The 12,558-nt window shown below is 37.0% G+C and overlaps 2 protein-coding genes across 2 annotated transcripts; both read right to left on the bottom strand.

Annotated features, from left to right (window-relative positions):
• Window positions 1-243: 243 nt before the first annotated feature.
• Window positions 244-2,571, bottom strand: LOC127130853 (calcium-transporting ATPase 9, plasma membrane-type). The gene is made up of 4 exons (XM_051059814.1): window positions 2,325-2,571; window positions 2,057-2,281; window positions 926-1,263; window positions 244-837 (listed from the first exon to the last, which is right to left on the bottom strand). Exons 1-4 carry the CDS (start codon window positions 2,569-2,571, stop codon window positions 244-246), a joined length of 1,404 nt encoding a protein of 467 aa, XP_050915771.1.
• A 1,276-nt stretch (window positions 2,572-3,847) lies between these two features.
• LOC127130852 (nifU-like protein 4, mitochondrial) lies at window positions 3,848-12,095 on the bottom strand. The gene is given in 4 exon segments (XM_051059813.1): window positions 3,848-4,214; window positions 4,217-4,685; window positions 11,121-11,212; window positions 12,083-12,095. Coding segments are annotated over 4 exon segments (783 nt in total). The 3' UTR covers window positions 3,848-4,005.
• Window positions 12,096-12,558: the final 463 nt, after the last annotated feature.

Raw genomic sequence — 12,558 nt, 5'->3', positions numbered from 1 at the left:
CGACCCTCAACCTCACAAGTATTCTTGAGGCAATAACTTGCTCTCCGAATTTATGACAACGACAATGCTGGAAAAACGTCTTTGTCATAAACTGAAGTAGGTGGTTGTTCTTGGTTTTGATTTTTGCAGGTTTACGATTGTTTTGCTGCAATGACAGTCGTGTGATGACACTTGCCATTGGTGCCGACAGTCGTGACGTTTTGGATTTGCTACTGGGTTTTGGTTGTGTTTGATTCAAGGTCATCAAATATGCCGGCAGTTCTGTTTGCCGTTGACCCACATTCTGCTCAACTGTTCCCTTTCTTGTTCCGATAGCTCCCTAAATACCTTTCCTTCAATTATATTTGGCTCAACAACATCTTCATTTGAAGCTAGTATCCCACACTCCAGAGCTATTTCCTTTGCGGTTTGAAGGTTGTCTTCGGTAACCATACGTACCTTAACACCAGCTTCAGTACATATTCTCACAGCATATTTGACACTAGGGCGACAAGGATCCTTGATTCCAACAATAGCAAGCAAAACAAGCTCATCTTCTGGTAAGGACCATTGGTTTAAATCCTCCTCATTAGATGGAATTTGGTCTAATTCATATGATCTGTATGCAATGGCAACGCAACACAAGCTGCGAGAAGCCATGTCATCAATAGCCTCCTTAAAAAAAGCCTTTTGTTCTTCGATGGTTTGCAAATGACCATTTGAATCAAGATATTGGTTACATGCTCCTAGAATTATTTTTGCAGCTCCTTTCCAGAGTATATGCACTCTAGAGTCCGCCAGCTTCAGAGCAACACCGCCTCGTTTTTTCTCGGAATTGAATGGAAAGACGTGAAGAAACTGTCGAACTAGATCTGATAAGATCAAAATTCATACCCAACTTGACAGCCCATGAAAGAATCGCCTTCTCTGTTGGTGATCCTGAAACCTCTACCGCTCCACCATCCTTAGACACAAAAACATTTCCAGTGGAATTCCGTGCAATGATTTCATTTATCAGGGATAATGCTTCTGGATGAAACTTTGAAGAGTCATCTGGTGGAATTAGATTGTTCCTCCCAACATATGCCTCAACAACAGTCATCTGATTTAAGGTTAATGTTCCTGTCTTATCAGTACAGATTGTAGTAGCAGAGCCCATAGTTTCGCAGGATGACAGTCTTCGTACCAAGGCTTTATCTTTCATCATTTTCCGTATTGAATATGCCAAGGTTAAAGTAACAGCCAAAGGTAGACCTTCAGGCATTACGAAAACTACAATTGTGACTGCAATAGTAAAAAATTTGATGACATCATCAACTGCGGACTAATGAACTTTCCAGGAGGTTGCTTCAAGATTCTAGAGACGCAAGCGCTTGAGGCCTTCTCCTCAATAGTGAAGTATGAATACAATCTCAAAACTTTTAACTTGTTGAACTTTGAGCTGATGGACACTTTTTTTTGCAGGCATTTATATTGGTATATTATGGGTCTGTTTCAAGTATACTAGATGGCATCATTGAGCTTCCTAAGGATGTCATTGTTTTCCTAATTTGGTGTTGCCTGATATGTGTGGGCAGTGAGAGCTCAATGCACCAACCTACAATTCAACCTTCCAAAGCCAGCAGGATTCCACACCCAACTAATTGAATTTGTCCTGCATAATTCAACCTTGGTATTTCAGTCCAGACCAAGCTTCTAACCAACTTCCTTTGACAGCAACCAGTCGATGATTGTATGCAGTCTGGAAAAGATTCTTGGCAAGTCCCCCTTTTTCCTCAACCTTTTTTATAAATCCATCTCGAATACGATCAATAATAGCCGGTACTGCTGTCAAAAGGGTGGGCTTTAAGACAGTAACATCTCCCTTGGTTCCTTTCGTTACCGAGTCCAGGCTTGGAGAGAAAACCATCAATTTCGCAACTCTCAGATATACATAATGACATGGGTTCCAAGCAGTTGAAAGTGTTCATGCCAAGCACTGTTATGATGTTATCTTTTAGAGAATCATTTCCTTGTGTCTTAAGTACCACAGACTTTGCATTTTTGCCAGTCGTGTTGGTACAACCAAATCAAACACCTTTTGCAATAAGGGAATATGCATTCAAGAGAGAAACCAACTTGCCATATTCCTTGCGAATGTTCCGCTTAAACTCTTTGCTTCGCACCAGAAGATTATAGAACAGCTTTTTAACTGTGACAGTCGTTCCAACTTGCCGCGCGGTTTTCGTTTCAGCCGCCAGAGCACCAGAATGGTTAAATGTCAAGAGTGTAGCAACCTCTTCGCTCGCGGTTCTCGTTTCAACTGTCAAGTTTCCAAGAGCACAAAGAGAACTCAATGCCGCAACCGTTATCGATGACCTGAAACCATTCTTCACCAAAGTCTTTGAGAGAGATTTCGATGCTGGTGGCGCCGACGTCTAAGCTATTTTCGACGAGTTCTTTAACGGAGGAGGAGAGCGATGGATGTAAAGCTCGAGGGTGTTCCGCAGCGCTGCTGAGTTTTTTCATGACCTGAGAGCCATTTTGCTTGGATAAACTGCTCTGTCGACGGATCAAGGTGCCCTGAAGAATGTGAATTCTGCTGCCAGTCATACAGATATCTCCTTAATTGTACCTGATCTAACAAGTTATCTCTAGAAGGATCAAGTTTTGATTGTCCATGCATTAACTGTTCAAGAACATCTTGATGCATTAACTGAGCTTGAGACTATTGTTGGGGATGATGTTTCAATTGTTGGTGAAGTAGTTGTTGATGGTGAATATCTTGCTTTTGTTGAAATCATTCCATTTGCTGATGATGATGAAGTCGTTCCTTCTCTTGATCATCAACTGAAGTCTTGGAAGTGGATGAAGAAAGTTGGGTTACATTTTTATCATGAACATCAGTAGTTCCACTGTGTCTTGGCATGGAACCATCACTACCGGGCTGATGCCAACTTCTAAGCATCAATGTGAAAAACATGAAGACTAGGATCGCAACTTCCCCAAGAATCTCATCCGACATACCGTTAAAACTGTTGTCAAAAAACCAACAGTTCTTCATATTAGCATTATCCGGAACTGAACTGGAAGTTTAAATGGCGGTGGCGGTAGAGTGAATAATGAAGAGATGAGGAAGCACTTATCTACTGCTGCACTTGATTGATGATGCTGAACTATTTGCTCTATGAATGTCAAGAGCCATTTGACATAGTTTCTCTACTTTGAACATTAACTTCAGGCGGATACCGACAAGTTTCGCCATGTCTTGGGTTTGTACCTCTTGTGTTCCTTTGCTTACTTTAATGATTCTCAGTGTCAAGCTACCAAGGATGCTGGTGTTATTACTGGTCTTAATATCATGCGAATCATCAATGAGCTCACTGCTGTTATTCTCAAACTTAGAAAACGCTTTTAGCTTAACCACCTTTCCTGCAGCATCAGCAGTGGAAAAATCCAGAGATAAATCCCGAACTTCAGAAAGCTTTCCTTCATTGAGAACTTTGAAAAGAGAGAAACTCCCCGGCGTTTCAAATTGTACCAGCATTTTAACAGATTTTGAACAAACCTTTGTTGAGACTGGTTTTGCGGTGTGATCACAATATGGTGAAGTTTCTAGCATCCAAGCTCACGGGCGACAACAACAACAATTTCCTCATCACTTTTGCACCGCTGAACTAAGGTGTCATAAAGCACCAACCTCTTGTTCTTAGATTCTGCTGTGTTCTTCACGAGTGATTCTGCATGCAACAACCCCTTTTGATTTTTTTGGTTTTGGGATATTAACTGTCGTGATTTGGTTTGATCTTTGCAGGGACACAATTGTGTTTGCTGCAGTGACCAACGCCGTTGGACTGACCAACTAGGAACACCAATATCATGCCAGACTGCAATTTATCCAACTCACAACTTATTAAATACTATTAATTTTTTGTATACATTCATTTGTGTCCCCATCATGTACTGCTGTCGTACATTGAATTCTCTGTTGAGTATGAAATGTTAAGATTAAATGCAGACCGCAACTACAGAAAAATACAAGATCAACTACTCCACTTGTCCACTTAATTCTGCTTCCTCATCCTTGGCATCCATTTCTTGTTCCACGCCTTTAACCTCCGGTACATAATGCATCAGCATATTCTCAATGCCTGATTTCAGAGTCACTGAAGAACTTGGGCAGCCACTACACGCTCCTTGCATTTTAAGTTTGACTATCCCGGTATCTGGGTCAAAACCACAATATACAATGTCCCACCATCATCTTGTACAGCTGGTCAAATACGAGTCTCTAAGAGTTCCTTGATCATTGCAACTGTTTCAGAATCATCATCGTGAATTGCGGTGTCTTTCGATGCAGTAGCTTGAGAATCTAGAAAGAGAGGTTCACCGGAGGAGTAGAAATCCATAATAGCAGCAAATATTTCCGGCTTAAGAAATTCCCAGGAAGCATTGGGATGAAACATGAGAGATTCTGTATTTGGAGTGGACTGCGTCTGTATAAACATACTCCTCTTTTGGGGTGCAGCCGTGTGTGCAGAACATGATATGATGTATAAATTCTGAAACTCGGCAATGGATTTTACGGTAGTATGAGTAAGTCCTCTAAACTGAATTCTTCTTGGTCGATCCCCAACCTCAGATGTTCCATCCAAATCCAATATACGTCCTTTTATTAATTCAAATAAAGCTTCAACCTTGTCAGCAGTGGATATGCGAGTGTTATTCTTGAATATGAATGGAAAATTTTCAATGTGAATGAAGAAAATATGAATGCAAATTTTGAATATGAAATGTAGAATCTTGAATGTGAAATGGAGAATAGAAATGTGAATGAAGAAATATGTATGAAACTTCTTTGAATTATGAATGAATGAGAAAATGAATATGAATGATGACCCAAAAACAAATGTTTTGCACTTGACACATAATTTACTCGAAAGAGGGCTGAAAACTGTTAATAAGACAAATGATAGATGAATAATCACCCAGATGAAATTGGAACGAAAGATGAAACATGAGGTTCACTTGATTCTAACAAAGGAAAGAGTTTTCAAATCTCGCATGGCTAAGGAGATTAATCATCTTATACCAAAAATCAAGAAACAAAGCCCAAAAGACAAACATGGACGGGTCGTGGTAGCGAGTCCAACAACAAACGTTTTTTTTTGGATAGTATCATGACCAGATGGAATGGTCATGAAGAAAGAATGCAAACGAGTGAACGATGGGGAAAAATTTTCAGGGTCAAAATCGGGGTATGACAGATGACCATCTGAAAGAGTGCGGGATTCTATCCCAACTTACTCCTCCTGGAACACTCCAATGGAACAGTGTATCTGAGAGAAGAAATCGAACCTTTTTAGACATGGTCCGATCCATGATGAGTCATGCCGATCTTCCAAACTCCTTTTGGGGACATGCACTATTGACAACAGCTTACACACTTAACCATGTTCCATCCAAAAAGGTTGAGAAGACACCATATGAGATATGGAGTGGTAAGAAACCACATATGTCTTACATGAAGATTTGGGGTTGCGAAGTTTATGTGAAATGACAAATTTCAACTAAGCTTGAGCCCAAATCTGACAAATGCTTATTTGTGGGGTATCCTAAAGAAACAAGAGGGTATTACTTCTACAATCCTTCTGAGGGCAAAGTGTTTGTCTCTCGAACTGGAGTTTTCCTAGAAAAGGATTTTATTTCTAAAGGAATCAATGGGAGGAAAGTAGAGCTTGAATAAATCTAAGAATAACAAAGCATTGATACACCTATGGAGGAATTAGAGCAGGAAGCACAAGTAGTTGTGGAAGAGCAACTTGCTCAAGTAGAACAAGACCAACGTAGGTCAAGTAGGATACCTCACCTACCTGACATATATGGATATCTCATAACTGATCAAGATGATGCGTTACTCATGGATCAAGATGAGCCTGTGACCTACCAAGAGGCCATAACTGGTCCCGAGTCTGAGAAGTGGCTAGAAGCCATGAAATATGAAATGGATTCCATGTACATAAACTAGGTTTAGACCTTGGTAGAGCCTCCTGTAGGAGTTAACCCTATAGGATGCAAGTGGGTCTTCAAAAAGAAGACTGACATGGATGGTAAGGTAGAAACCTATAAGGCAAGACTGGTTCAAAAAGGATATAAACAAATTCATGGGGTTGACTCTGATGAAACCTTTTCACCAGTTGTAATGCTTAAATCTATTCGGATTTTACTTGCTATCGCTGCATATCATGATTATGAAATATGGAAGATGGATGTCAAAACTGCTTTCCTTAATGCGAATCTTCTTGAGGATGTGTACATGAAACAACTTGAAGGATTTTACATACTAGAAGAAGCCCAAAAGATATGTAAGTTACAAAGATCAATCTATGGATTAAAGAGAGCTTGCAGAAGCTGGAATCTTTGTTTTGATGAAACAGTAAAACCATATGGATTCATCAAGAATGAAGATGAGCCTTGTGTCTACAAGAAGGTTAGTGGGAGCATGATCGTCTTCCTGGTATTATATGTAGATGACATATTACTCATTGGAAACGATGTCCCTACCCTTCAACAAGTAAAGTCTTGGTTGGGGAAATGCTTTTCTATGAAGGACCTAAGTGAAGCAACCTATATATTAGGAATCAGGATCTATAGAGATAGATCATAAAAACTGCTTGGCCTAAGTCATAGTACATACATAGACAAAGTGCTGAGATGCTTTAATATGCATGATTCTAAGAAAGGATTCATACCTATGCAACATGGCCTGTGTCTATCAAAAACACAATCCCCTTCAACTAAGGAAGAAAGGGATCGCATGAATAAGATTCCATATGCATCTGCAATAGCATCTATCATGTACGCCATGTTATGTACTCGACCAAATGTCTCGTATCCTTTAAGTAAAACGACCAGGTACCAATCTGATCCCGATGATGCTCATTGGGTAGTTGTCAAGAATATCCTTAAGTATTTGAGAAGGACTAATGACTCATTCTTGATATATGGAGGTCAAGAAGAGCTTGAGGTAATTGGATACACCGATGCTAGCTTCCAAACAGATAAGGATGACTTTAGATCGCAATCTGGTTATGTGTTTTGCTTAAACGGTGGCACTGTGAGCTGGAAAAGTTCAAAGCAAGATATAGTTGTTGATTCTACAACCGAGGCCGAGTATATTGTTGCCTCAAGTGCAACAAAGGAAGTTGTTTGGATAAGAAAGTTCATTAGTGAACTTGGTATAGTTCCTAGCATTGGGGATCCCATTGATCTCTATTGTGATAATAATGGTGCTATCGCACAAGCTAAGGATCCTAGATCTCACCAACGATCCAAACATATACTTAGGCGTTATCACCTCATTCGAGAGATAATAGATAGAGGGGATGTGAAAATATGCAGAGTACTTACACTTGATAATATTGCTAACCCACTGAGAAAGCCTCTTGCACAGCAGAAGCATGATGGCCATACTAAATCTATAGGCATTAGGGGTATGCCTGATTGGCTCTAGTGCTAGTGAGAGATTGTTGGTGTAAGCCCCATAGGCCAATAATTTTGGTACTTGTATCGAATTATTTATTAAAAATAAAAGGTTTTTTTCTTTATTATGTTTGTTTAATAAAGTCCCTAAAATAGCTAGTCCGTTTAATGTATCAATTGTGACTTGATCATGAGATCCCATTAAACATAAGGACATTATTTTTAAAGTATCTATAGTCGAGCTTTATTGTGAAGTGGGATAACATTAAAGCATTAAGACTATTATGTATATAGACTGATGATCACATCTCATGGATCATGGATAAGGAGTTATCAAGTCTTAAACATAGGTATGAATATTAAGAGTAATATTTATACTGGATTGACCCGTTATGAGAATACTATATAGAATATTATGCAAAGTATCATAAGTTATTCTCATGGTGATAATCGTGTATACCACCCTTTGACCTGAAATCACTATGGACCCTAGATGTAGAGTCGAGTGCCTTATTGCGGATCATACATTGTCCGTAACTGGATGACCATAAACATAGTTGATGGGTACTCCACGAAGCATGTTGTGGGACATGAGTGACCTAGATGGAAGTTGCCCATCCTACGTAACATGATAAATGTCTACAGTCCCAATATTGAACTGGACAAGGATGACACGATTTATGCCTTGTATTCAATATATACATAAGGGCAAAAGAGTTATTATACACATAAGTATTATCACAAAAGGATTTGTCAGTTCATATGATATTTTTGTGTCTTGGATAGCAGTGATGTGTTGCTAGATAATGCTCATCGTTTATTATGTTAAATACATGATTTAATATAATTACCAATGCTGCAAAAACCTACAGGGTCACACAAAAGGACGGATTGATGAGAGATATAGTAAATAAGGAACACCGTAAGGTACAATGCACTTAAGTGAATTGTAGAATATCGTAAGGTATGGTGCACTTAAGTAGAATATGAAATATGGCAAAGTACCATGCACTTAAGTGATTTTGGTATATCATAAGATATGTGCCACATACACTTAAGTGGGCTTTTTAGCTTATAGCCCACACAAGTGGTTCTATAAATAGAACCCTTGTGCAGAAGCATTTGTTCAGATAAAAATTTCATTTCTCTCTCTCTCTCTCTCTCTCTCTCACTCAAAGCCTTCATTCGTAGCAGCTAGCATTAAGGTTGAAGGAATCCATTCGTGTGGACTAAGTAGAGGCGTTGTCACCATTCAATGTTTGTGATCACTCCTTAGATCTGCATCAAAGGTTTCAATCACCACAAGAGGTAACAGGTCTATCACTGATCATGCCCATTTGTAAGGATAACTAAAGGAGAAATTTTTAATTTTCGCTACGTTTTGGATCGCTATTCTCCTTCAATTCAACCCCCATCGCATGCACTTTATTTTTCTTTTATCCTTTTCGCTCTTATTTTTATTATTTTTCACCATATTTATTTCCATTTTCATTATTATTTTTTACCCCACTTATTTTTATTATTATAAAAATATTTCCAACATGGACTCTTGTTATTTTTGTCTCTACTATTTATTTATGCATTGTTTCATGTCATGTGAATAATTTTCCATTGACTTATGAGGTCTTGAACCAAGTGGCTAATGAAGTCTATGTTTGTCATGATATTTGATTGTTTGGGGTTGCTTGAACCTTCCATGTTTCAAACCTACTAATGAATGATCAAGATTTCATTTATGGTACTTTGAAGCATGGATAAGTTTCCCTTACATAAACCAATTTAGGTCATTTGACATGTAGATGAAGCCTTGCTTATGCACATACTAACTTATTGGTTTCATCTGATTCATGTTATTTCTTTTGCTTATACTAACCCACTAACTTTTATGCTAACTTATCTATATTGTACACTAACCTTTACTATTTTGTTTATATTGTACATTTATCTTTATACCTTGTCTAGCTTAATCACTTAATCCAAAACATTAACTTTTAACCCTTGAGTTGGTATAGTCTTCCTTTTATCAAGCTATTGATAAATGTGCTTGGGGTTTGCATAACTTTCATTGTTACAAATTTATTGTAAGTTGATCATTTGATCATATTCAATACTTTGCATCAGTGATAAGTTATCTCCTGATGCGCCATATTTTGAATTTTTGGATCTAAGGATAGATAATCCTCAAGTGTTGGTCTTGTTCATAATACTAACTTAACTTAACTTTACTAACTTTGATTACCATTATCCATTGTTATCATCATTGTTATTTTGTTATTTACTTTTATGTTATTACTTTGTAATTTACATTCAAGTACTCATCATCATCATATTAATTGTATAAACTTATCATACATGTTTATTATTGTCATTTATCTTTATTGTTATCATACATTAAAAATAACAAAAAAATGATAAAATGATAAGACCAAAATATTTCATTCCACTTAATCAACTTGGACTTAGAGGATCTCATCCTAGGACCTTCGCTTGGAGGACCTTTTTGTTATCCTTGTGATACTCTGTTAACTTTGGATTTCATCTATAACTTACATACCGATTGTAAGAATGGCATCATGGCACCACCCTAGGAGGACATGTTTGTAAGACCATTATCCTTTGTTTAGCTTAGGTCACTTTTGCACACATAAGACTTTCTCTAAGGCTACCTTAAAATGAAACCCTTTTCTTTCTTATTGGTTACTTTGCATACCTGTTGCATTACCCAATTTCATAATCAAATAAACAAACCCTTGATTCAATGTCAAGCGACATTTTTATAATCAAATTCAAAACACAATAAAACTATGATTAATATTGTGCGACACGAGCCATAAATGGTGGAGAATAAGTAAGAATGGAGCATTCCTACCCTTACTGTGATTAATTTGGATGCAAGACGCTTGACTTGTTGTCTAGAATTTTCATCTCCACCCATAGGCTTTAGTGCAATCTAATCACAAACATTCTTTTCGTAAACCCTTATTCAAGGTAAAAACAACACAACCAACAAACTTTACTTTGTGCCTTAGGGAACCACTCCTAAAACCCTTTTCTCAAGGGTAAAATCAACCAACACATAAACATTTTCTACTCTAAACTATGGAGCTTTGATTCCTCATCACCTAATGAGTGATATGTAGGCACAAGGGCCACAATCCTTGGTGAGCACAATAACAAAAAAAAATAGAGTCTCATCTCTCTTTTTACACTTTTTGAAAATAAAACAATAAACGAGATAAATACCCATGTATGTAAATAACCCAAATGGTACCCATGGAGTACCATGGATATGAGGGGTGCTAATACCTTCCCCTTTCATAACCGACTTCCAAACGCAAGTGTTGCTTGCAAGAGCGATTCTTTATCCTCGCACTTCCTGTGTGCACCTTTTCTTTCTTTCGAGGGTTTTATCGACTACTTTCCCCCTCCTCTCCCATAGAGGTAATCCAAATAAAATTCGACGGCGACTCTTCTAATTTTTCTTTCCTTTGGAAGTTCTTTAGTTCAAGTCCTGGTACCTCGTTATCTCGATTGAAAAATCAGGTAGCGACAAGTGTAAGATAAGTTTCATATACAACATAATTTTTCATATGATTATTTCCAAAATAAATTTAATAGGTTATATGTTCATAGAGGGGTTAGTGAAACAAACACTCGGCATTAGATATAATAAACTTAACTCGATGGAACAAGATTAGAGTTGCATAAAGAATCGCAAAAAGCATTATCTCAATATCAATATCAATCTCAAACTCAAACACAATAACAACAACTAAAATACAACATATAGATTTAATAAACTAAACTAAAAAATAACAACACAAAAAAACTATTAACAACATCAACAACAACGTCAATAAACAACCTCTAGGATTTAGGGTCTCAAGAATAAGAATAACAACATTGACAAAAACAACATCAATAAAAACAACAAAAACAAGAAGAAAACCTCTAGGGTTTCAGATATCAACAACAACAACACAACAACAATAATAACAACAACAACAACAAAAACAAAAACAAAAACAAAAACAATATGACAACAATATGAGTAGTGATGTTTGACATACCAGATCTCTGAAGAAAAAGTAAAAGAAAATGATTTAGATCTATGAGAAAAATGATTTGGATCTCATTGTTTAGAGCTCTTTTGTTAAAGGCTCTTCATTAGGGTTCTTTTTGTGTTGTTTAGACAAGTGAAATTGAAATCTACAAGCTAAACCTATATATCTCAGAGAAACATATTCATCTCGATTAGGAAGAAAACCGAGGTGAAAAGTTGCGTATTTTTATATTAAAAAAAAATATTCAAGAAAGCACCATTTCTAATGAGATAAAAACACAAATTGAGGATGTTGGGATTCATAGCATGTACACTGAATAAGTTTACCCCTCAATTTTAAAAATAACCGATGAAATATATTGTATATTTTTTAAATTAAAAAACAGGGCGCGTCCAGGAATTATACCCCAAATTTTCGATAGGTGAGGTGAAATCATTATCATGAAATATATTATTTGTAGTAGTGGGATAACCAGTTCAAAACTCTACATTGGTTCGAGATAACTCATTATAAAGTCTCGGATTAGCCAGGGGACTAACCACTCAAACATTTTTTTGATGATTGAAAGGAAGACTAACCTCTTATGTCCATTGTTCGCTGTTTAGTTGGAAGTTAATCTGATTCTTAATTTTCCTCGAATAAGGGGGATTTGTGAGCTTAACTTACTAAACGCTCATAAGAATTACTGGATAATCTCAAGATTAAGTCTTGGTGAGAGGATTATGTAACTTAATTTAGATCGAATCTATAGAAATTATGGCGTCATCTATTTTCCCTTATCTTTTACTTATTGTGTTTTATCTTTAGTCTAATTTTTTGCTGCAATATTCAAACTCTTTCTTGAAAATGATTTTTAACCATGATTTAGAAAACAACTTAATTTTTAAAATGTCATTTTTCGAAACCCTGCAATTCCCCCCCATCTTGTGTGTGGAGTCACATGTTCAACAAGTGGCATTAGAGCCTAACTCATTTTCAAAGACTAATCATCTTAAGAGGAGGATGACTTCCAAGGCCATTTCTAACAAAAAATCTTTTCTAAAAACACCTACAC

The sequence above is a fragment of the Lathyrus oleraceus genome, chromosome 3 (genome assembly GCF_024323335.1).
Source record: "Lathyrus oleraceus cultivar Zhongwan6 chromosome 3, CAAS_Psat_ZW6_1.0, whole genome shotgun sequence".
Taxonomy (NCBI): Eukaryota; Viridiplantae; Streptophyta; class Magnoliopsida; order Fabales; family Fabaceae; genus Lathyrus; species Lathyrus oleraceus.
Note: the sequence above shows the minus strand (reverse complement) of the source record. Positions and strands in the feature narration are given on the sequence as shown.

What these genes read in the sequence shown, in the direction of transcription:
- LOC127130853 (XM_051059814.1), bottom strand. Translation starts at nt 2,571, where the DNA reads ATGACTGGCAGCAGAATTCACATTCTTCAGGGCACCTTGATCCGTCGA. An exon ending in GTTTCAGGTCATCGATAACG is followed by an intron (nt 2,282 to 2,324) that starts GTTGCGGCATTG and finishes GAAACTTGACAG; the next exon opens with TTGAAACGAGAACCGCGAGC. An exon ending in AGGATGGTGGAGCGGTAGAG is followed by an intron (nt 838 to 925) that starts GTTTCAGGATCA and finishes CTAGTTCGACAG; the next exon opens with TTTCTTCACGTCTTTCCATT.